Source organism: Leuresthes tenuis, unplaced genomic scaffold (genome assembly GCF_036924035.1).
Source record: "Leuresthes tenuis unplaced genomic scaffold, fLeuTen1.0.hap1 SCAF_1, whole genome shotgun sequence".
Lineage (NCBI taxonomy): Eukaryota > Metazoa > Chordata > Actinopteri > Atheriniformes > Atherinopsidae > Leuresthes > Leuresthes tenuis.
Genome location: NW_027325355.1, coordinates 17,010,403 through 17,036,185, shown reverse-complemented (window position 1 = coordinate 17,036,185; position 25,783 = coordinate 17,010,403). Strand labels below are relative to the sequence as shown.

General features: G+C 41.7%; 2 protein-coding genes across 3 annotated transcripts in view; one reads left to right on the top strand and one right to left on the bottom strand.

The window, feature by feature from the left end:
• Positions 1-4,489, bottom strand: part of LOC140304591 (nidogen-2-like) — a 45,185-nt gene extending 40,696 nt beyond the window's left edge. Inside the window, exons 1-3 of the mRNA XM_072383320.1 lie at positions 4,172-4,489; positions 1,949-2,134; positions 1,644-1,760 (exon numbers count right to left, since the gene is read on the bottom strand). Of these exons, the coding sequence (XP_072239421.1) occupies positions 1,644-1,760; positions 1,949-2,134; positions 4,172-4,378 (510 nt within the window). The 5' untranslated portion in view covers positions 4,379-4,489. The remainder of the gene's footprint in view (positions 1-1,643; positions 1,761-1,948; positions 2,135-4,171) is intronic.
• A 6,596-nt stretch (positions 4,490-11,085) lies between these two features.
• Positions 11,086-25,492, top strand: ptger2a (prostaglandin E receptor 2a (subtype EP2)). 2 transcript variants are annotated; one of them, XM_072383227.1, is made up of 4 exons: positions 11,086-11,312; positions 11,979-12,030; positions 13,114-14,010; positions 23,516-25,492. In XM_072383227.1, exons 3-4 carry the CDS (start codon positions 13,171-13,173, stop codon positions 23,771-23,773), a joined length of 1,098 nt encoding a protein of 365 aa, XP_072239328.1. In that variant the 5' UTR covers positions 11,086-11,312; positions 11,979-12,030; positions 13,114-13,170; the 3' UTR covers positions 23,774-25,492. The 2 variants fall into 2 exon arrangements, with proteins under 2 accessions (XP_072239328.1, XP_072239329.1); XM_072383228.1 differs by lacking the exon at positions 11,979-12,030.
• Positions 25,493-25,783: the final 291 nt, after the last annotated feature.

Genomic DNA, 25,783 nt, shown 5'->3' with positions numbered 1-25,783 from the left:
GGTCCCAGCCTCCTTCATACTTAACCATCAGTGGATTGAGACTTGAAGATGTAATTCCACATTCGAAACTCTGAGACGATGCCTTTGACATTTTGTCCCGTTGACATTTTGTCCCATTGTGCTGTGAAACAAATCTAAAAGGAACCAGACTATGAAAGGAAAGAAAGGCGCAAACACAGAAGGGAAGGTGGGACACCAAGACAGAAAGAGATCCCCTGGAGTTTTTTTCTTAAATCTGCTACTTCCTTCATCCCTCCATCCCACATGCTGCACATCAGGAACTACAAAGCACTGTTTGTTTGATCGATAGCTGCAGTAGGCCTAGTTTTACTTGGAGTGTTTCCAGAGGTTTAACTTAAACAAAGCCTTTAATGCTCCTTGAGGTAACTCTTTGTAATAGAGGTTTGTAAGTAATGAATGACTTCCTTGGAAGTTTTTTTTTCTTTTAAATTACACAGACATAGAGGTGCACATGTTTAAGAGGTAAGCCCCATGCTCACCGTAAATGTAGCCAAAACATGCTTCTGTCCAGGACAATTTCAAGGGTATTCCTATAGAGCGATGGACATAAAGTGCAAACCGGCCATAAATGTTTACAAATTGTGGGGTGCTTTTCTCCTGATGGCAAGGGAGAGTTTATTTGGACTGAAAAGGTAGAGGCATGAGGCAAAGGGACAGGTGTATATTAAGAAGTAGTTTGGCCCACTTCGAATGTAATTTATCATTGGAAGAACAGCTAAAACAGCAGGAGCATTTGCGAAACAGCTCACGCAGGCAGGTTTTCTTCTTTAAAACTCACCAGAGGATTTTGTTCCAAAGTCAGTTCTAAACATTCAGACAATAAACACACATTTGAGGCAATCCCTGAGGGTGTCCCCCATGTTCATTGCAAACAGATGTCATTAAAGCCACCTAAAAATTACATTAAAAAGACCATTCTTGCCTGAGGTTGACTGTGTTTTTTTTCTGTTTTTTTCTCTTTAGCTATTGAATTATTCCAGTAATGGCAGTCTGCACATCTATAGTTTAACCGCAAGCAGGATCTCCTAATAGCTAAAACTTTTAATGGCGCCAGCTTTACAAAATGATAACAAATACAGGCTAAACAAACAGGGCTCCGGTCGTAGCCCACAGCTAGCTAACTGACCCCATAACAGCATTATCCTTGCCCATTACATCACCCAAAAAGTCCCTAAACTATGGGAAGTGTAGCATAGAAATGAGGACCATGTATCAGGGTGAAATACGAGACTGACTTTGAGTTGATTAACAATCAAGGAGGGGAATAATGGTCAATGCATGAGTTTGTCAAGGCATGTTAGTTTTTACCTGTGTGTGAACTGGAGGAGAGGATAATGACTTGGAAGGGTGGGGTGAACTTTGATGACATTTAAAGATGACCTCTGACCCTTTAAAAAGGTTAAGAGGCAGATTAGGAGAGGGGAAGGGGAGGATTACAAATAGACTCCCACACCCCAGGCAGATTATAAATGATGCACATCTTCCAGGAATTTGGGATTGTGTGTCTCAAAAGAACCAAAACATGCTGGTGAGGGATATGTGGGCTCTTCCCATAAAATGATGAGACGAGAACTCGTACGTACAAGCTGGACAAAAGTCACCAGCGTCAGCTGCCGTCTTACCTTGTTTGATGGTCCAGTGTCTCGACTTTGTCCTTCATATGCTGCGACGTTCTCCCATGTTGCCACTACAGCATGTGTGGGTGTGAATTTTGCATCTGGGAACCCTCGATGTACCTCCTATGTGGGCAGATGAATGAACGAAGGGATGAAGGGAAAGAAGGAGAAATGAAAAAAATCGACAACACAAAGGACTGAACTTATGGATGAAGAGCTGAAAAAAGAAGAATCCAGATCTTGGGTTAAGTGAGGCTCTTCAGAGTCTTTTTTTTTTTTTTTTTAAATTGTACAAAGTAAATTTAACATACCCGTGCCACTCGATTTAGTACGTTGGGTGTTTCAGTCACTCGGTAATAAATCTGTCCTTGCCCTCCGCTGGTGTCTATATCAGCCAGGAACGGAGCCACAACAGGGAAATCTGTAGGGAAGCCATCGTCAACATATTGTTTTTCCAATGGCAGGTCCTGGGCCGATATGATGCCATTGGTGGCCACCTAAAGCGACAAACAGAGAGAACTTTGGGATGAAGCACCATCTTGAACCTATAAGCCACTGGAACCCCCTCACAGACCCTAGAAACTCATAATGAACAGCTTCATTTCCCCCTATAAACCGCTAGAACTCCCTCAAGAATCCTCCTGTTTAGACTCTGATTATGCTTTAGAAACATGCAAACCACACTGCAAAGGTTTTCCACTTGATAGCCTATATTATGCTAGATCATAAAGCATGAAACTCTCTGATGCTTGAGGATGCAAAATGTCATACAAAGCAATGCTTGCTAAATGGTCTGCAATTGGAACAGATGTAATTAGTGTTGGAGTGCTGTGGTGGAATGGAGTATTCTCATTATAGGCCACTTCACACTGTTACTACACAAAATGTAGCTGATCTTCCATAAATGTACTTGTAATTAATTATAGGTACATTGTGGTATTTCTACTTTTACTTATCACTCTTCTTAAACTGACCACAGCACAATTACAAACAATTATTTATATAGCAGCAGCCCCACAGTGTACAAATATTAACGTCACAAGTAATCCTCATATACGTATTTGGAAATTGCACCAAAGAGTTGTTGAGTTCTTTTAGAATGATATAATCATATAGAGCCAAAATTGAACTTTTTTGGATCTGCACTTTTTACATGAACAGTTTATGAAAAGCTTGATCTGATCTTAAAGGTCCTATGTAATGGTTATTTAAAAGTTCATGCTTTTGTTTTGAGATCTACCGAAACATGGTTAATATACTTTAACGATTCAAAGAAAATACACATTATTTCCATCCTGCTGAACATTGCAGCTCCAACTTTTGACACCTGTCTGAAATGCCAAAATTTTAGATCCTGTCTCTTTAAGGCCCTGAAAAGTCTGGTGTGATTGCTTAAAAATGTTAGAAGGGCTGATAAACCTTGCGTGTCTATGAATGTGCACGGTTCTGGTGGGGTGAGCTTGGCATATATGTGGTCATCAGAGGGTGTGAAGACAGCTCGCCGAGCAATTTGATGTCACCATGCTGACTTGCCCATGACGGACAGTTTCCTCAGGGGGCAAAAGTTGTCTATGTGAGTATTCACAACTAACTACATCTGACCCTGGTGAAGTTAGGTGAGGTGTACCAAACCAGCGTTTTGTCAGGCTTTATACAAAAGAGATAAGAGATAAAAGAAAGCCTGGATGGGTAGTTCAGGAGCAGCGTCTTTAGGTGAGGAATACAACATTTCATGCCGCAGACTCTGAACCTTTCAACTTCACAGACAAGAAAGCTACCAATACTGAATGAGACCCGGAAAAGATCTCTTTCACCAAACACGGTCAGACATTTATTCCATTCGTTGTTTTTGCATTTTGTGTCATCCAGTTCTGCACAACAACAGTGAACGGCACTAAAAAAGATATAAGAAAGATTAAACTGGAGAAGATGATCTAATTTCAAGTAAATCTATGTGATACAGAGAAATAAAAACAAGTTCATTTCAACCCAATTCACTCCTATTGAAATGAAGTAGTCTAAGTTTTTAAACAGGACACTTTCTTCATTTTTTTTCTTACAGCATTGTTAAAATAAAACAAATGAATAAGGAAAGCAATGCCATGGGCCATTCCAAAGTTTTTTTTTGTTTTTTTTTTAATAACAATTCTTCTTGAAAGTTATTTCCTACAAACGACCACATGCCTTTGTTGATTTTTACATCTGCTGGGTATTTGTGATGCCAGAAGTGTTTATAGTCACGCACAGGGGAGAGATTAGGATTGGAGCATTTGACGCACAGCGTGTTGAAACCCAAAGCAAACACAACGGACAATTTGTGGTCCCTGAGATGAACTCCAAAAGCAGTTGATAATGAACCGAATGCCCTCCTTCTCCTGTTTTTTTTTCGCCCATTCAAACGTGTCAAGAAATCACTCAACTGAGCGCAGTGGAAAAGGCAGCTCGGCTCCATTTATTCTGCAGCTGCCCAAGTCACCTGTGAAATACTAAAACTACAGAAAATGCTGCAAGGCAGCAAATAGAACTATACTCACATATAGCTGGTAGAAGGGGGAGTCATAGAAGTATAAGGGTTTAGGCAGGGTGAGCACTCTGGACGTCTCATCGTCGCCCTCTGCCAAAATTAAATCCCCACTCAAAGTGCCGTAAGGAAACATATCAGCCCGGTGGATGGCAGAAACCACACACACACTGCAGCTCAGGCACAGCAGACGCACAGCCAGCATGGCCCCTCTCTCCATTGTAGAGCTGCGGCTGATCGGGGAGCTCCGAGCCACGACACGGGGCAGAAAGAAGGAGGTTCGGCTGGACTCAGAGAGGGGAGCAGAAGGGAGGAGAACTCACCAACTCCTCTCCACTGAGACCCTGTTATTCTGCAGGGAGGGAGGGAGGAGCCGAGGCCCGCTCTGATTGGTCGCAGGCGGGTTGAGTGACAGCAGACTGATGCTGAGGGGGTGGGGGGTGAGGGGGGTAACATCTGGCTTGTATTAAAGAAAAGACAAATAGAGCTTTTTTTAATCCGGATGTAACTGTATCTGTTTCTTAACACTGACAAAGACACATGGGGTTATAACATGTTTTTAACACACACACACCTACACAAACACACAGTCACTGACGCATGGAGGAAAAAATATTTTATTATTTTATCATCACATAAATTTCTTCATTTATAGACTATTTTAGAGACTTAAAAATGACGAAAGGAGACAAGATCATCTCCAGAAAGTGGCATCTTACTATTACTTACTACAGTTTTTCAGTCAGTCACCATCCAAACACATGGAGATGTTTGTTCTACAGTTGTTTGAATAATCTCAGAAAACAAGAACGAGAAGGGATGGAACCCTGACATACTGAACCATCTTTGCCACCTAGTGTCTGCAACAGCTTACTGCAGCATGCGCAGGGACCTGCGGCACGTTTAAATCGGTATATTCATGGGACGGTTGGAGAAAAGCAGGAACAATTGGAACGAAGAAGGATAAAATCGCTTGTTAATACATCCATCCATTTTCTATACCCGCTTAATCCATCGGTCGGGTTGGGGTGTCGAAGCCTATCCCAGCGGTCATCGGGCGGGAGGCGGGGTACAGCCTGGACAGGTCGTCAGTCCACAGGGCCACACAAAGACAAACGAGACAAACAACCACGCACATGCTCACACTCACTCCTAAGGAAAATTTTAGAGAGACCAATTAATTTGTGTTTTTGGACAGTGGGAGGACTTGTCAATACAGCTGTCGATGAATAGCCACAAAATGGGGCAGATCTTGGAATGGATACCTGCTCCATTTGAGTTGCCCACACTGATTTATTTTTAGCACATATCCATACAGTATCTATATGCCTGAGCACTTATGTAGGAAATTCACATTGGACTTCTAGACAATGCCATAAAAGACCCATTTTTGAACCCACTGTTGACCAAAACAGACCCCACAGACAAATGTTGCCCCCCCCCCCTCAAAAGATTCAAAGGATTAGTCCCATCTTTTGTACAACCTTTCAACTATCCACAACAGGATTCATAAACTGTAGTTCCAACCGTTGCAATCACCCCGTATTTTATGTCAGGGATCGTGAGAAGGTCGGACCCAGATGCAGTTCTCTTTTGATTCAAAACAAGGTTTATTCTCCAACTCAAAACATGAACCGGGAGCAAAGGCAAAAGTAAAGCGCGGCAGAGCCGGATCTCAAAAATACTTAAACATGGAGCAAAACAAAGCTATGACTGCGAATAAACAAAGAAACAGGACTATGGATAAATACTATGGTTCAAGACAAAACAAGACTTTGAATAAAAAAGACTGTGACAAGGCAAACTATGAGGCAGGTAACCAGACTTATCTTTGGTGCAACGCATGGCGAGAAAGTGAGGATTCTGCGATGAATGAAAGTAAACCAGTAAGCTAAATACTGTGAGGGCAGTGATCAGTGACATGAGGTGCAGCTGTGAACAACTAGACAGGTGACGTGAGTGAACTGACGTGATAGGGGAAAAACACGACTAGAACAAAACCTGAAAACATGATTAACATAAACTAAGACATGACAGACTGTGACATTTTAGGGCTAAAAATAATCCTGGTAGCTCTGCACAAGGCAATCAAAATAAAATGCTCCTTAGTGCTCCCATAGAAATTAGGAGCTTAAGTATCAGCCAGGTGCTACAAAGTTTTGGCGGAAGTTTTGGTAGTTTGCTGGTTTGGAGCATTCAGGTGTGTGTTAGCACAATGCCAAGGAAGAAAGACTTCAGTGACGATCTTAGAGAAGCAGTTGTCGCTGCCCATTAATCTGGGAAGGGTTATATCATCAGACTCTACAGGCCTGAGTTAACATGTTAAATATTAACACTAATGACCACACAATCAGAAGAAGGCTGAACAAATATGACTTGCTTGTAGGGTTGCAGGAGAAAGCCTCTTCTTTCTAAAAAGAACATGGCAGCATAGCCGAGGTTTGCAAAGTTGCGTCTGAACAAAACGCAAACCTTCTGGAACAATGTCTTCCGGACAGGTGACACCAAAGTGGAGATGTTTGATCATGATGCACAGCAGCACGTTCGGAGAAAACCAAACACAGCGCATCACCCCAATGGTCCAGTCCAAAGTCCAGACCTCAACTCAACTGAAATGCTGTGGTGGGGCCTTAAGAGAGCTGTGCATGAAAGAAGGCTGCGGACCTCCACCAGAATTCCTCCTAAAACAACGTTAGAGACTGATAACGTCATACAGAAAAGTATTACTTCAAGTTATTGCTGTAATTTGTGTTTTTAATCACCTGAGACTGTAAAATTAGCTAACTTTAGGAACCGGTAAGAACCAGTTGATGTTTTATTATGTCTTGGACCCAAAGGGAGTGTTTTCTTTTTCACAGGACTGTTGTTAACCAAACCAGTGACAAGGGATGTTTGCAGTTTTAACCCAGAATGGTTTAACATTCCGATATAAAAATTCTTGGAAAGTTCCCTCCTGATACACACTTCAAACCAAATAATGTAATCTGGATTCAATTCTATTGTCCAGAATCCCTGTCATAGCAGTTAACTGCTGGTGTATAAAACTGTGGGGCATTTGTGGCATGGTGAAACAGTGAGTCTCCATGGGAAAAAAGCCCATTTGGCTGCGGTATTGGTGGTATTGGCAATAAACCACAACACTTTTGAATGCAAATATTAAGTGTGAATGGTGAGAGTAGAAAAAAGCACACTTTATGCAAATTACATGCAATGGAGGGTGCTTGCAAATCCTTTTCATACACTTTATGGAATGTATTCATTTTTTGATTGAAATGTTTTCGCTTCTACTGTCAGATTGTCTCCAGCTCAGTCAGATTGGATGCGGTGCATTCTTTAGGTCTCGCCACAGATGCTCCCTGGACTCCTGACCCCGGCTTTGGCTGTGCCTCCGTCAGTGCTTGCCAAAACTTTGCAAATGATTTTCTTCAGGCACCTCTCCACATTGGCACGGGCAATAACAACTGCCTTGATTTTGCTTTGCGATGCAGTTTCCTTTTATCCAACCAGATCGTTTTCTCCTCATGCTGTTAGACTAGCAAGCTTTCTGGTAGGTTCTCCAATCTCTTCAGAGAGAGAACAGCAGGAGATGGATGATAGTGTCCTCCATTTTACGTCGATGGGGCACGCTGTGTATCATCGATAGATAGAACTTTATTGATCCCTCGGGAGGTTCCCTCTGGGAAATTAAGGTCAAAACATAACCATTTGTGTTATTGTCTCAGCAGCTGAGCTGGTTTTCTGGAGGCCTAAAGATTGTGGCACCAATCGATGCTTGCACTTACGTAAAGGATCCTACAGGTGGAGGCAAAGGCAAGGCTGAGATTAGAAACCACACAAACATTAAAAAAACAGACCGTAGATACTGTTTTGCTTCTTTAACAGGTGAAAAAGCTATTTCATGTTTTACTCTGCGTATGAATATACAAAAGAAAAATGCTAATATCTAATAGTAAAACACATTTGAATGACTGTACTCAACAAAACCTGGAATATAAATGTAATTACTCAACATATTGCTTCCCACAGTCATTCAAAAGATGTGATTAACATCCAGTCTCATCATATTTTCATATTTAGTAGTATTCTGTGTTTTCCCGTGTGTAATTACAGGATGTGGGCTGCCCAGGCTGAGGTCGAGACATCCGATATTCAAAATCAATGAGCTCATCAATGATTCAGACACAGACCATTAGCAGAAGCACACATGCTTGCTGTTGACTGCAGCGTAGATGTTTGTGTATGCAAAAGTGCAAGCGAAAGAAGCGCAGTATATACAGCTGGTGTCGGCACTTACACTGAAGCAGAGGCTCAGGCTAAAACTCTTTATCGCCCCACAGCACAAAGCAGCATTTGTAGATCAGAACCCTGATTAATTAAACAGTGCGAAAGGGCACAGCCAAAAAGAAAGGAACTCCAAGTCATAATTCACAATAGGGCTCAATACAGGACTAAAAACTTAGATTCTTATTAGCCTTGAAGGTTTTTGTAGCTTTTAGTGTTATCCATTTGAGAAATTGCTTGCTTGAAGCTGTTTCTATCAATCATCTGGTGCAATGAAAAGTGCAACTTGTTTTTTTCATGAAATGGTACATTGTGTTTTGAACTGAATGAAGAAGGAAGAAGGAAGAAAGAAAAGAGAATTGAGGGAAAAATACAGAAAATTAATAGGAACCGTGTAAAAGGGAACATGTGAGAGGGAGAAAATACAGAGGGAAGGTAAGAAGAGGCAGGGATGATGAGAAATGACGGGAAGCACAAAGAGATAACTTTAAAATTAAAACCAGGCAGAGGCAAGGAGAGTCCGTAGTGTTCCTGAATCTGATGAAAGCTTACAGACGTCCATGGCCAGGGTGATTCAAAAGGCTTTAAGAGAGAAATGTCAGTGCAAAGTTATAAGAAGCCTTCAGTTTAATTCAATGAATCAAATACGGTGGTAAACAAGGGTCTAAAAAGCTGCAGAGCTGGAGTTCTCTGAGAGTTTGTTCCAAAGACAATATATGGTGCATAAAAACTGAAAGCAGCTTTTCCATTTTTAGTTCAAACTCTTGGGACAGAAAGGAAACCTGACCTAAGATTCTTGCAAAATTAATCATTTACCAGAAAATCTGAAATGTATTTTGGCCCTAATTCATTTTAAAGCTTTATAAACCAGCATCAGTAACTCTCTGGCGGACAGGAAGCCAGGGTAGAGACCTCGGGAATAACATGATCCACTTTTCTGGTCTTGGTAAGGACTCGGGCAGCAGCTGTCTGATCGATCTGTTTGACAGACATATTTAGGTGTTTTGCATGATTATATGCCATAAAAATAGAAGGAGAGGTGAGCAGAAGGAGAGATGAGTGGAGAACAATGAAAAAAGCAGATAGCGGCTGAGGTGATGGCATTATGGCAATACATCATCATTAGGAATTTGTTAATGGTCCTGAACAAAAGCACTCAAGTGTTCTTGTCATTTCAGGGCTTTCAGCATACGTCATATCCAATTTTCAGATCAAGAAAGACATTTATTCTGTTCTTAAAATGGACAAAGTGATGCATTTCAATGGGATTATGGGGCTTTTAAATTCTAAATTAAAGCAGATGCTGTACTGTGCTTTAATGGTTCATGTTCCCTCCATTAAAAACCAAGTTTTTAACCTGGTTAAAATGTCCATGTGATGTTTGTTACAAGACATATCATGAGCAAAATCAGCCATCCGTGATATTGCTTTCTGGTGCAAACCTGCAGAGCTAAAGCTTCAGAAGGTGAGGCCAGACATTGGAGGAACCAATTGTGACTTCACGGTCAATGTGCATGTGGTGTGATGAGCTGATAAAATGAGAAGCTCGAGCAAACTTTAATGATAAGTTATCAAGCTGCTCCAGGCAGCTGCTGGCAGCCACAGCTGCTACGATGGTGAACGGGAACCCTCAAACATGTTAAACAATGTTTTCACTTTCCGTCCCTTTCAACAGCAGCATTTGAAATGTGAAGCTTGCCAATTGGTTGGATGAGCAGATATTGTACAGTTAAGCGTCCTCTTTTTATCAGAGAAACGAGAATTGCTCTATGGTTCACAGAACAGGCCAATCGAATAGCACAATCAAAGTAAACATAGAGGACAGGCTTCATGTTAAGAAGTCACAAATGACCATTCACCGAATGAGGAAAAGCTTTTTTCAAATTTCAAAAACCGTTGAAGAACTGTTGAGGGGGGGCTTTAATGTAATATTTACTGCACAAAATCATCTGTATTGACCTCAGAAAAAGAAAAAAACAGGGCACAGCTCTGAAAATTAAACAAAATGGATAAACAGATAAATAACAGCAACTACCATCTTTTCATCATATGTTTATTCATTCTTTACTTTGAAGGGGAATGGAGACAGTGATTTGGATATGTGAAGCCAAGACATAGATTACATCTCGCATCTTAGGGAGGGACATATGAGGGAGAAGTACAAACAGTCATTTATGTTCCGATGGGAAATAAGTCTCAAATCCATGATATTTTGGGAGAAACCCAAGAGAGCAACATGTGATCCCTATTGAAGAGACAAAATATCGGAAAAACAATCTTTCATGCTGCAGCTGTAATACATACTTTGACTGGAACAAGTATGCACACAATCAGACACTGAGGGTTGGATATTCCTCAGATATCACATTGCATAAAGAAAGCACTTTCCAGATAATGTTTTTGGAGACATGATATGCTTCACTGTGTGATGAGCAGCTGATTTATTCTCAGCTGTTTATTCAAATAAATATTGCCTCCGGGACCTCAAAAGGATTCACACATCATCACTGAAATGTAATAAATTTCACAGATTTGATAAAGGGCGATTGTGAGAGAGCGAGTAGAATTTGTGACTTCAAATACCACAGCGTTCAACCTCAAGACAACGAGTTCCAGCTTGCAGGCTGGGGTGGGGCGTTCCCTAACCGGTGACGTCACCTCGCCGTCTCCTGTACTCTCGCTCCATTCATGCCCGTCTCATCATAGAGCCGCGCGCCTCACCCTCTCAGCAGCTCACCTTCCAAACAAGAAACGGCTCTGAGCGAGAAAGAGCGAGAAGAAAACTAAATGAAAAACAGGGATATGCGGCTTTTTTCTCTGTAGCGAAAGGCGAAAAGAAACACGCGCACTTCGGGGAGCGACGCAAACAACAGGTGAGAACTTCATCATTAGGGTGCCGTGTCGCTGTGATGCCCAAGCGGATGCGGCAATTAGGGGCTCGTGCTGTCTCCCCACAGACCGCTAAGCAAAACTAAATTTAGAAAAAGTGTCAGTCAAACTTTCAGGCGAACTGTATGAAGGAAATAAGATACTCTCGCAGCTTGGATTTAGTCAGTATTTTTAGGCTGTATTCGGCACATTCATTTGACACAAACTACTTCGTAATTAAATTTTTTTTTTTAAAATACGTTTTTAAAATAATAAAAAAAAACGTATTACAGGACTTGTTATCTCAGTCAAGCTTACTGCTCATATATCCAACAGTTTTTTTAATGGGCTGAAAGAAATTAAATAAACTTTATCCTGTTATTTTTCTTTTTTTTTTTTCTTTCTTGACTTTGTAACATTACATGTAAAAGAAACCTGTAACACGCAACGAATCTTCTTTCCTCATGTGTGTAATTTTACAAATATATCAGCATTATTTTAATGCTGTTACAGATCTGTTAGGAAGCTTCTACTCTCCCACCATCAGCCCTCAGACTAACAGCGGAACACATCTGCCAGAGCTGCAACCTGCATTTGAGGCAAAAAAAAATCCAACTGAACTTTTTAATAGTTTTTTTTTTTGTTGTGTGTGTCTTTCTTTATCGATCCAGGGACATCTGATGCCCCAAACTTCAGCGAGTATCCCTGGAGAGGACAGAGAAAGTGAGTCGGATGTGTGGTTTCACATAAAGCCATACAACTGGAACAAATGTGTCATTTTGAGCCTGAAATGAGCTGCCAGAAAATATTCACAAGCCTAGAGAGATTCCACACCGACATGGGTTCAGGCTGACACACTGGTCGCGTGAAAGGCGATAATCTTCACACAATTTATTTTCTTTCTCCCAGATGCAGGGCGGCTAGAAACGTAGGCAAAAATGTCAACTGAATACTCAGGCTGTTGGCTAATATCCGTCAAATGCTGAGACATAAGAGGAACTTTGGGGTTTCAAAATTCCAAAACTTGCGCTGGACTTCAAGCGTGGATATTTTTTTTTTTCAGATCAAGCAAAATGTTACTTTTTATGAGGAGAAAGTGGGGGAAAAAATGAGTGAGTGCAGTGCAGTGGTTAGGGTCACCACTGTTGACACAGAGTGAAAACAGTTTGAAGGTTTTGGGAGAGAAACATCCTTTACAAACGCTATTGCTTCACTGATGGCCGGTGAGTGGGAGTTCAGTAGGTCGGAGGTCCTTGAACACAGCATTCATATGAAGCGCTCTCTTACATTTACATAGGATTAAGTTGTTTTTGCATCAGGCATCTGTCGTTTAACGATCAGATTGGCTGTAGTCCACAGTCTCGCCTGTTGTGGACATAAAAAGTAGCAGATCTGCTCTGCTCTCCACCAAAACACAGAGCTTCTTCTGCCTGGAGCGTCTGTAATGGTCACCTTATGTGCATTTGAAAGTTGGGAGATTAAATTTTCCCTTTCTGATCTCTGGCCACTATCTGCTTATTGTTAGTATACTGCAAAGTGACAACTAGCTGCCAGATATGTTTAAGTTTTTTTTTATTGGCAATTCCAACACATAGTTTCTTGTGCAAAACAGGTCATTGGTTTGGAAAGTTTTAACAGAACAGAATGAACCACTTGAAGTTTGCCTTGCGTCACTTGAAAATGACAGAACGAGATGGCTCCAGATGAACTCTTGATTGATTGATTGATTGATTGATTAAAGGGTCAACAGATTAACTGTTGCCGCTTTGTTTCTCACATATATTTTTCTTCCTTTTTATTCCACAGACATGGCTGTAGACGACTATTGAACGACTCCTTTTTGAGAGTTATTTGGAAGCGGAGATGGTTTCATCAAATAACTCGAGCAGGGGTCTGTCGTTCGACCCATGCCACAACATGACCTACATCAACGCCACCGAAAGCCCGCTAATCAGTGGCATCATGTTCGCTTTGGGCATCTTTGGCAACGTTGCCGCTCTGGTGATCCTGGAAGTCCGACGATGCAGGGACTCGCGGACTGAGGGGGGCCGGCGTGGTGCGTTGTTTCACATTCTCATCACGTCGCTGGTGGTCACGGACTTGGCTGGGACCTGCTTCGTCAGCCCGCTCGTGCAGCTGTCGTATGCACGGAACGTCACTTTGTTCGGGATGTCTGACCCTCATGTGTGTAATTACTTTGGTGTCAGCATGACTTTCTTTAGCCTGGCCACCATGTCGCTCCTCTTCACCACGGCACTAGAGAGATGCTTTGCCATCGGGTATCCCTACCTGTACAGCCGGCACGTCACCAAGAAATGCGCATATATCACAATTCCATTGTTGATGTTTTTTTGTGCCTTATTCTGCATGCTTCCTTTTGTGGGATTCGGTAAATATGTCCAATACTGTCCTGGCACATGGTGCTTCATTGACATGAATCCAATTGGAAAAGAGGACCGCATCTATGCCAACGTGTATGCCACGGTTATGCTGGTGCTCGTCCTCAACATTGTGGTGTGCAATGGCTTTGTGGTGTACCAGCTGTTCAAGATGTACCAACGTCGAAAGAGGCAGGGCTCCATGATGAAAACTTTGAGGTCCAACAGCGAGCGCAGGGCTCTGTCCATGGCTGAGGAGGTGGAGCACCTGATCCTGCTGGTCTTTATGACCATCATCTTCATCATCTGCACGCTGCCTCTGGTGGTAAGATAACAGCAGATAACACATATGCATGCAGACCTCGCTCGTCTGAGCTTATATTGACATAAACTGAACTTTGTTGGGGGTTTTTTACAGCAAAAGATAGATACAGACACCCAAAAAACAGCTTTTGGGCAAGGCGTTAATACTAACCAAGCTATGTAAATTGTGTGATTTGAATATCTCTGTCCCTTTATGTTGGATCTGGGCTCCCTGGTGTCGGCTGAAGACTGCTTTGTGGTTTTCGGCCTCATCCAAAAGCTGATATGGTTTATTGTGTCCAGTCTGATGTGTCTCCCCGTGTAACTGTGTCGCTGCATTATGTAGAAATGCAGCTATTCAAAAATGACACAATAGACTATGGGTTGCGCTGATGCCAAGCTGTAGACAGGAAGCAGTGGCTGCCCGTTTTGATGGCCCAGGTGTAAACACCAGATGCTTAATAATAGATTTGATGACTGCGGTAATAAATGTACATTGTCTCGTGCAAATACTCACTCGAGTTTTTTTCAGACGCTTATTTGTGGGCCCTTGTGGGTTTAAAGAGGGGTGTAAATCAAAATCTAAAGGAAGTTCAGTGCTGTGCCAATTCTGAAAGTAACAACGGCAGTCGTTTCACCCCTTTTGTTAAAGGGACAGCAGCGCGATTGCTGTGTCTGCAGGGAGAACAGCTGGGAAACAAATTGGGGATCATTGTAGAAGGGTAAGGAGGGACACAGGTAGATTAAAAAAAAACTAGTTTCTAGTTATTTTACTTTATATTTTATATTAACAAAGACATAATTGTAAAACCTTCATCGTATTTCTGCCAATAGACTCCCCCCTCAGTCCACGTGCATAATGTGAGGGGGAAAAAACTTGGTGTTAATTTGACTCAAAACCCTTACAGTATGTGTTAAAAAGAAGAAATATAAAAACTGTTCATCTGACAGAAGTCGTAATAAATCCGGTCATGAGGATGGGTGTCGAATTACTCCTGCGTGTATACATTCATGTGGTCCCAGGCTTGGACCCGGAAGTAACAGAAAAAGAAGAAGCTGCATACAACATAGAATAATCACAATGCAATCTCGATTGTTAAAAGAAAGTAAAGAGCTCAGCATGTGAAAATGTACGGTGCCAGAAACCTGTACGACTAACAGCTTGACATGGTCCGTTATATAATAGCTCAGCCAGAGAAAGCCAAATACTAACAATCTGAAAGGGGTTATATTACCATCTATCATAGCAGAGTGGTAAATATATTCCCCTCCTGAGCTTGTAGGAGGCAGAGAAAGTCTAACCACCGCTCGACTTAACTGGGCAACTAAATGCTCTGACGGAGAGGGGGTCAAAAAAATAGTTAGAACTGGGAAAGTTAAAAAAAACCCAGTGAGATACCATCAAACAGAAAGGAAAATCCTCCTCGCAAACAGTGGGCTCTGGAGACGGTAAACTTTGTGACTGTAAGTGAACTCTAGAGAATCCAGGATGTGGACCGTAATATCATCAGGAAGCAATTTGGTCAGTGTCTCCAATGAGAAGATAAGGGTATCTGGCTCTGAAATCGTAATCATCAGTTACACATACGAAAACGACACAAGTGTAACTTCTGTGACCGATGACTGCTCGGGAAGGACCCAATCATCATTTACTCTGGCTGTTAGACTCACAAAGGATGGGACTGCGGTGACATTGTAATCTGGTGTTGGTCAGCGGTCGTAACACTGATGAATTGCCAGCAGAAGCATTTTGCTGCTTCACTAGAAAAGAAGAATCCCACAGAACAGAACATTTATCATGAAAAGAGACTTACATGTTGTTGTGACTTTCAAACTCTTTACAGATAATAAACAATATATGTGACAATATACTGCTGGTTTAGTTGTAAAGTGATACAGCATTGTGTTAACATGAATATGCGGTTACAATATCTCTTGTTGTCACTCGACACCAAGTGTGCGCAGAGAACTGAGGCGTGGGGCTTTTTCAGGCGGCTTGATGGACATTCTGTAGTTTTGGAGCACTCTGGATGATGCTGATAAGTCTGTTTGTGAAGGAGAGGCTGTTGGATTCAGAAGCAAGAACATAGTGCAGCTGTTCGGAGGTTGTGTTATCTCGTATCCAGTGGTTACACAACTCAATGCATCAACCAGCGCCTTTTTTTTCTTCTGGTGTTAGAAAGTGTGCTGTTTCTTTATACATTACCAGGGACGCTGGAAATAAGAGCAGCAGTCAGTTGAGGTGTGCAAAAATGTAAATGAAATGCTGTATATGAGGCAAATATGGTTTGTACAACTCTTTGACAGTCAGTATTCGGTATGACTTTTATTTTGCAACTCAGCCTGAACCCTCTCAGACAATCTTTCTTGTAATTTCTTTAAGTATTCTGCAGGAACAGTTCTCCAGGCTTCTTGAAGGACATTCCAAAGCTCTTCTTTTAATGTTGGCTGCCTTTAGTTCCGTTCTCTGTCAAGATGCTCCCACACTGCTTCAGTAATGCTGAGGTCCGGGCTCTGGGGAGGATTCATCCCTCCATAGGACATGTTTCCACTGATTTCAGTCCACTTCTTATGTCATTTGGCAAATGTCAGCCTTTTCTCCCCGTTTCCCTCCCTTAAGAATGGCTTCTTAACAGTCACCCTTCCCTGGAGACTATTTCTGATGAGGCTTCAGTGAACAGAAATGGGCAAACTAAAGGTCCAGATGTCAGGTCCCGTGTCAGATCTTTTTTTTCCTACGACGGCCTGTTCAAGCCCGTCACTTCTTCTTTTGTCTTCCACTTGTGCGGTTTCTTCAAATTCTTTTTAGGATAAACTGAACGCCATGTCAAGATCTGTCATGCTTTGGGCTAAAAGCTCTTTAGGAATCACTTTGATTATACAAAAAGCTTCTTAAAAATCCAAAAACTACTCGAGACTACTTTGATTGAACAGAAATATGATGAATGTGTTACACAAGTGTACGGTTTGGTGAAGCCAGGGCTGGCACAAGCCTCTAAGCGGTAGATTTCTTACTAGTTTGGCAAAGAGAGAAGTCACTCTGGATGCTTCAATCATTGAGAGCACAAATCAAGCCTGCAAATGACTCGTCTCCCATTATGCTGTCTCAACGAGACTGCTTGGCAATCTGTTTGTAACCACCTCGGTTTTTGAGTGTCGCCTCAGATATCAACTGCGAAATCAATAACTTTCCCAGCAGCGTATGATGACGAGCACTTAAGAGCAGACCACAGTAATGGCACCAAAGTGCCTGGAAATGATGTAACAACCAAATTCAGCACCGTGCTCAGTTTAATCGCATCACACAAACCACATGAGGGCAAAAAATAACTTGTATTCTCGCAGACGCCTCTGTGTGAACGGGCTAACTGTGGCAATGAAGCGCCATTTTGAGAATGTTGAAGCCACCTACTTTGCTTCTTGTTTAATTTTATTTTTTTAATTGTCCTCCACCACACATTGTGGACAAGGTTAACACCACCGTAGGCAGGTGAAGGACGCAGGGATCAGCTTTCGTAGCTGGCTCACGGGGAGGCGAAATGAAATGGATGACTCAAATACAGTAGAGGGGACACAAGGACAACCAGACCGAAGGCAGCTGCAGAGATCAAAGACAAGTTTTTGGGCAACCACAGATTATATCTCCACTACTGTAACAGCCAGTACAATCCAGCTGAAAATCAGATGTATAAAAACCCTACTATGCTCCAGATATGCTGTTTTTGAAGTTTTGTTTGATAGGAACAGGCAATTTTTACACTCTACATATCCTTGTTCTGCTGATTTTATTCATTTGTTGTCTCCTCTCTGATCAGATATCCTGATAGTCCAGATAACATGACTTTCATTCACATATCATAGTTTTCCATATAGAGGTCACCTGTCATATGTGCATGTAAGTCACGTCTCTACTCCTTTCTCCGGGACTCATAAGTCTAAGTAATGGTAAAAGTAGCCTATTTGACAGTGGCAGACGTTTCCATCTTTTGCCCTGCAGGAAGATGTAGAAAACCTTTTTACAATGTTTCATTCCAGGCTCGCATTATTATGATCATTGAGATGGACTTGGTCCTCCTTTTACAGGTACATCCAGCCTTAAATAACATTTCCCTGCCCTTTCCTCCCTTTAGGATCGATATAAAGACCAAATAATTTCTGCTGATAGTGGTCACTCTTCATCGGTAAATGTTCTCGTTGCCCTGAGCATAGCATTATGAAAGTCCTCAGTGGCTTATTGGTCCTATTGTGTAATACCTGACTTTATCTCCGTGTCCTGTTTGTAGATCAGCTATTAATTACAATGGCTCTTTTGCCAATTAAGTAGCTTCGGCCTAAGTCGATTAATGGAAAACTCCAGTTGAGAGTTCTTGTTTTAAAACGGGCTCATAAAGCTATGAAGGTTATTTCACATTTGCTTTGCAGGCTTCCCTTAACTGCACCATACGTAATACAGCATATGCATAATTTATTTAAAGCTTTATGAATACTCATGGGTTCCCAAGTAAGCAACATCACAGTTCACACACACACACACACACACACACAGTTGGATCCTATTACAACTTTCTGGCATGGTGAATGGTGATGCGTTGGGCGTGACATGCCTCCGGTTATGACTGATGGCATTAAAAATTGAAAGAGGCCAGGCTGTAGCCTTTTGCACTGAGAGCGGAAGAAACACTCTTGCAGGGACAAGTGTATTAATGGAATTTGTAATGCTTTTTCAGGGTTTTTTCTTCCTTTATACCAACCAAATTATAATAAAAAAACAAAGATTCAGAGATTAAATCGTCTTCACCTCTGACTCGAGTGTTTCCTCGGCACACAATCCAGCATTTCGGGATTTTCGTCTCGGAAAAATTGAACTCAAACAGATGACTGTGCTTTCTGAGCGAGCCCTCACAGACTCTTCACATTAACGCTTTTATTACACTTCCTGTTGGTGCAGAAAGAGCAGAGGAAAGCGGGCTCACAGTGGGAGTCGGATTTCATGGCTCAGACTGGCAAAACAAAAGAAAAATCCATCTCCACACGCAGGCTTGATCCCTCATATGCTCTGTTTTCCCACACATAGCGAGGACTGTCACTAATCAGAATAATGATGCTATGCAGTTGTATTTTAAATTACGTTAAGGTTGGTATGACGCTGCTTGCACTTAAAGTAATTTGGAGGGAAAAAAAGCTAAACCGTATGCAGGTTCTGTTGTTACAACTCGTCCTGAAGTTCATGTTGTCTTACAGCACCTCATAAAATCTTAAGTGAGTGTTTAACAGCTTTCTCACACTTCACGCTAACAGCTGTTTAAGAGACAGCCAGTCTTCCAAGATCCAGCTATTGGATTGTCTCACCGAGCAGCAGCAAACTGGCTTACTGCCACCGCAATGTTGCTGCGAATGCAGCCAACAAGATGATGACTCGAGTTAGATTAGAGGGGAAAAAAAGTGAAAGGCAAAAGGAAAAAAACACGAAGAGACACATGTAGATGGTGAGAAATTTAGAGAAAAACTGGGCGGAAGACAGGAAGTGAATAATAGAAGCAGCGTCGTTGCTCTACAAAGACATCTTTTCCTTTCACATTTAACTGTATATTGTTTCTCTGTGAATGCCCCAAGAGAACAGCAGGAGCATTTTCTAAACTAGTGAACGAGTCACAGCTTCCATGGATTGTATTAAGAGGCGGGTTTCCCAACCTTACGACCATCAGCTAAGGGAATTTACTGCCTCTCATTCCAGCCAATAACTGCAGTAGCTGCTGATTTATGTCAGCCACAGAGAAGGAACTAATTACCAAAATCTGCCTGAGATTCTTGGATTTAGGAATGCTAATAGAGCAGCTGCACTCAAAACTAATTTATTTTTAAGGAGGTCAAATACTCCGTACTGCACCAATTACTGATCAAAGATTTACAAGAATACACGTCAACGCCGTGTGTGAGACTGGCAAAACATGGCTCAGTGAAGGGGAAAGTTATTTTCCATCTCTCACAGGTTTGTTTTTCAGGGAGGATGCTCAATTTGTAGACAAATCATGTGGGAACAAAGTAGGACGTGTTATATCCCCACTTGCTTTCACTGCAACTCTCAAATTGATTCTTAATGACGTTTGAATTCCCAGTGACATTATAATACCTGTTAAGTCTGAACTTTGCATGGTTTACAGAGAATAACGGCATAGAATCAGCCATTTTCGCATTTGTTTTACTGTATGAATAATCTGATATCGTGTATAATTTCAACATTTACAATAAAACTAAAAAATGAAACTAAATTCATCAGAAATCAAAGCTAACTGGTGAGACATCCATACCAAACCTTCGTTAAAGATACTTTTCTTCACTTTGACCTCTTCTAAAATGTAGAAAAAACAGAATCCTGGTTGTTTAATTATTCTGATTAGTTATTTAGTCAAAGAAAAAAGAAACAGAAACACAGCTTTATTGAAGTTGCAAGCAGGTGACAATGTTGTAAAAATTGGCAATGAATTAATATTCCGTTTAAACGAACAAACAGCCTGAGGAAGGGCAGCCATCTGCCTCGACCGGTTAAGTGATGAAAGAACAGGACGAGGCACCAACAAGCAATAAAACACAAGGCCAGAGATACCTGCTATGGGAGAGAGGGAAAAAAAACACGCAGTTAATGACAAGAAAGATGGCATATACTCTACATGTGTTGAGAGCAGGGTGCATCATGGGAGGTCCCCCAGAGGCCATGGCCTATAGCAACATAAATAAAGGGAATAGCAAAGGGTCACATGAGCCAACCCAGAGGGTGTCTGCTTTCCGAACCCAAACTGGCAGCTGGTTCCACAATGAGAGGCCTGATAACTGAAGACTCTGCCTCCCGTTCTTCTTTTAAAAACTTGTGGTACCACAAGTAATCCTACCGTGTAAGAGCGAAGTTTTCTGTTGGGGGAAATGCTGAACGATGAGAATTTGAAGGTATGATGGAGCTTTGTCATTAGGAGCTTTATTTGTGAGGATTTAACTCTCGATTTAACAGGGAGCCAATGAAGAGAAGCTCTGATTGGAGAAATATGATCTCTCCTGCTACTTTTATTAGATCCCCTTCTGCAGCATTTTGTTTCAGCTTTTTAAAGTGCTTTCAGGACCAGCCAATTAATTCAGAATCAAGGAATCGTGGTTCAATCTCAAAGTAATAAATGCATCGACTACTTTTTCTTCATCAGTCTTAGACAGGGTGTTCCTAATTTTAGCAACATTTTGAAGGAAAGGTGAAAGAAAACTCTGTGAGTTAGAGGATAGATCCTGGCCAAAAATAACTCCCAAGGTTCCTCAGGGTCGTACTGGAAGCCGATGTCTCCCTGTTACTCTTAGGCCCAAGGACAACAACTTCAGTTTTGTCTGAATTTAGAAACAGAAAATTTAGAGTCACACAGACTTTATGAACAGTCAGGATCTCCATGACTAACTCTGGTGTCTTGAACAAAATGCAGTCTGTCAGATGAATATGACATAAACTAGTCCTATGAGGTTTCTTTAATGTAGTGATTTGCGGATATGAATCTGAACAGTAAGTAGGAAGCTATGCATATAGATAAAACAGTAACACATTTGATCCCCCTTAATGCTCTTTTACCTGTAATCATATTAAAAGTGTCAATATTGAGAAAAAAAATAATGACTGTGTTCGATCAGAATCAGAAACTTAAAATACAGTTTATTCTTGTTCGAAAAAACTCGATTCAACTCCTGTGCATGTATTCTGGAACAAAAGCGGCCCAGTTGATTATCTTAATGTAAAGTTGGAGATATTTCTTTGATATGAAGCCTTTTAGCTTTTACCAGCGGATTGCAAATTAACTGCATCCATAACAATTTATACGACGACTATTGAGGAGGTTATCATTAAGCTCAAAGCTAAAAGTTTTGTTGCCGACGCCCATTTTGCCCAGCACTGCCCCTAGTGGTCACCAGCGTATTGCACCTTTTTGAGCACGTACCATTTATTGCAGATGACGTACACAACCAGCTCTTCAGATGGACGCTCGTGGTCAGCGGTGGAAGAATGAAGGAAATGACGGCACACTTGTTGATAAACGAGAAGTTTAACACATTGAATCTCATTTTAACACATCAGTTTAGAGGCAAACTTGTGTCGTCGTCCCCCACCGTCATGGTTTAAATGTGAAGCTACAGCAGCAGGAAATGCATGCTTTCATTGGCAGCAAACTCAGGCACACACAGCAGGTCATAAGGAACCGTAGACTGTCATTTACAAGTTACTTTGTTGTCTCTGGTTCATGCCAATAGAAAGCAGATTTCCCATAACTGCAGGAATATGCCATGCAGATAAAATGTCATCACTAAAACACTAAATAATGATTACAGTCCTCATTTTCCCTTGAATGGATATCTCTGTGTGAAAACAAACTTCCTGGATATCAGCATACAGTAATTCGGTTCTGGTTCAGCATCTGCCTCTCCTAAAGGCACACACGTGTTCAGTAATGTGTTTGCGTCAGTGGTCCATCTGAGCAACTCGAATATATTTTCTCTTTTAGGTTCAGAACATTGCTCTGTGTTCTGTAAACATCCTGTGTGAGGATGCGACTGGGACTGAGCGACTGTGCTATCTGCGTTTAGGATCTAATGTGTGAGCTTTTTGTCGAACGTGTGAACGTGACATTTTGTGACCTCTATGCAAAGGCGATGGAAAGACCAAAACTTTCTGCTCTGCTTGCGACTTTACAGTTTTTTTATTATTATTATTTTTACCAGCTCATCTCTCGTAACGTCGATCTTAATCTTTGAGGGCAAATTATAGTTCCGCGAAGAAAGCTGCAAAAATGACACCAAAGCTATGGACACTGTTATTACTTTGAAGGGATTACATTGAACACAGTGTAGATTTAGTCCACAAGGTTGTTCTAATATTACTGCATGTTGTGACTGAATCTGTCTAGCCTTGCACTGCTGTGATATGAATCTAGATCCCACTGCAGAACAGACCGAACTGTCTGACGCTGCGTATTCAGATCCGCATCATAGCTGCTGTACATCCATGCAAATGTTCCGTTCTTTTTTTCGGAAGCCCAGCCTCCTAATGCATGAAAGTATATGAAAGCGTGTGGTCATCCACTATAACAACTGAGTGCAGCATGTTTATGCAGGAGAAACGAACAATGGATGTTTAACATGGAAGAAAAATGAAGCGACAGATTCACTATGGAATTCAAACTTCATGTAAAAGTCCAAGGAACGACTTTTTGAGAATTTTCAAACCGATGTTTACCGAAACCGCGTCAAACAACATTTAAGTAGGCCTACTGGAAAAGGTAAGCTGGACAACATGTAAAAATCTGGAAAAAAAAGCTTAAAAATATGTATTTGCTCCTGTAATCAGGTCTCACCCTTCAAACGTTGCTGCTGCCATAAAGAGTGTTATGCTTGATTATTAATCAGGATGTTGGGTAGCATGTGCACTTTGTGCCCTTGTCATAGTTGATGTTATCCCTGGGTTGTACATTTGAAGCTATTTTAATGCATAATCTCTCTTTTCACAGGCCAGAGTTTACATCAACTCTATAGGGCTTCGTCAAGAGTCTCACCCCACGGACCTGATTGCCCTCCGCTTCATCTCCATCAACTCCATCATCGACCCCTGGGTCTTCATCCTCCTCTCCCCCAGCGTGCTGCACTTCTTCTGGTTCTCATTCTGCCGCTCCCCCCTGGGGATCTCCAGGGGTTCTGTGTGTAAATCATCTCTGGCTAAAGAGAACTCTCCAAACGTGGAGCTGTCTCCCTTCGAGCAATGCGTATGATCGCAGCAGTGCTTTGTTGTCATTTGGTGTTTCTATTTATTGGACACGCGATTGGTACGCGTGTGCTTGCCCGTGGGATCCCATGAGCTGCAGCTGGATGTGTATTCATTTTCGGAGTGTTTCCATGTTCAAGCTCTCGCTGTTTAAACCGCCAAACAGCAGCTCCACCCGCTTTTAGCATTTCAGCTGTGTTTATGCGTGTCAAATGCATACTGACTTCTGGAGCTTTTCTGATTTTTTTTTGTGTCTAAATGCTCAACATTCTTGCCTCAGTTGCTGCTATCGTTTATTGTCAGTGGATGAAAAAAAGTCTGCTAATGTGAGAGTATATACAATAAATAATCCTCAGCAGTCAACAGTTGTTTCTGCACTGTGACGTAACCGTCGACGTCACACGTGACAAACGCAGAGAGACGAAATTAAATGAGAAATAGAGGTCATGGTGCTCACGTCGAATGATACTTGTGTGGAATCCAAGTTTGTTGTTAATTTGAAGGGGACACGTAACAATAAAAAGAACAATTTAAAGCCAAAGGAAATCCGTGAGATGTATCTTAATCGCACTTAATTTGGCCGTGGCATACCAACGGTGAGTCAAAGTGTGAGGCGAGTTTCTACTCGTTTAAATGCTCAGTTGGAGCTCTTCAGAGGTCTTAGGTATTGTCTTGGGAAGGTCTCACCCCTGAGCTTTCGAAGCGCCGACTTTAACCGCCCACATTGCCGTTGGAAAGGTCGTGGTAAGAAACCTGAAGAGACTTTCTGATGTACAGGATTTCACTCAGGGTGTGAGTGACAAACACACACAAAGAAAAGCCTTTAGTATACTGACACTTGTAACAGTTGATTTTTATTTAATATATTCTGTATGTAGTTTAAAAGATGTAAACATTTGTACGGAAAACCTTCCTCAGAAGATGGTAGTAGTAGTTTGACTTGAAAGCTGCTTCTCACAGAGTATCGGGCGGTAAAGCAGATTGTTGCTGTCCACGTGCTGAAGTGTCCCGAGGCAAGACGCGAAAGGCTCCGGCCCGAATCCCAACTCTTCCACTTGGTTCTCCTGCACTGTTTTGCAGCTAAAATGGTCCTTTATGCTTTTAGGGATCAAGCAGCCGGCCAAATGTCCCACGAAGCACTCGTTAAAGAGCTATAGAACCGCTCGTCTTTGATCCCAGAAACAGAAAGGGAGCCGTGCCCCTTTAAAACGGAGGAGCAGGGCCAAGTTGTAGGGACACGAGAAGGAATCGTGGCCTAATTAGCTCCTAATGACAGGGCCTGCACCTCACATGGCAGCTGCACTGCTCTTCGTGTGGATGTTTTGTGCGTGTGTGTGCGTATGTGTGTGTGTTTGGGGGGTAAAGTGCTTTGTAGAGCTGCGGACGACTAACAGTTATTCAGTGAGAACAGCATACTCTTGCATATTATGATTATAGTTCTAATGTAGCTGTAATACTCGTAATGTAGTCTGTGTGCTCGTTATTAGAGCTTTAGCCTGGTGTCAAGTTTTCTTTGCCAAAAAAACAAGCTGTTTTGGTAATGCTCAGTTTTCATTTGAGCCGTCACCGTTTCCACCCTCCATCTTGCTTTAATACACTTGCTTGAAAGTTATTTGGAAAAACTATGAGAGGACCGATTAATGAAAACTAAAGTGCCATTTGAACTACATTAGTTTAACAAGGGAACATCTTGAAATGTTACGGTTATTAAAGGTTTCTCTAAAAACCTCCAAAACAAACTCGTTTAAAATGTTCCACTCTTAGCCCAAATGGAAAACATCATCATCTGCAGTGTCAATTAAAATCCTCATAGTCACTGTTTGGTTTGACTTGAATCGAGCGCATGACACCCTTCCTCCCACCACAGATCGCATATGTTAGGTTTCAGTCATCCTCCACAGTTCTTGTTTTACTAGATCAACTGCCCACAAACACAACGGATTGTCATGTTACAATTAATCATCACGTACTGAGTTTTCTTGGAAAAAATAAGGTGGGTCCCTCCACTTAGTTTTTT

What these genes read in the sequence shown, in the direction of transcription:
- ptger2a (XM_072383228.1), top strand. Translation starts at nt 13,171, where the DNA reads ATGGTTTCATCAAATAACTCGAGCAGGGGTCTGTCGTTCGACCCATGC. An exon ending in TCTGCACGCTGCCTCTGGTG is followed by an intron (nt 14,011 to 23,515) that starts GTAAGATAACAG and finishes CTCTTTTCACAG; the next exon opens with GCCAGAGTTTACATCAACTC.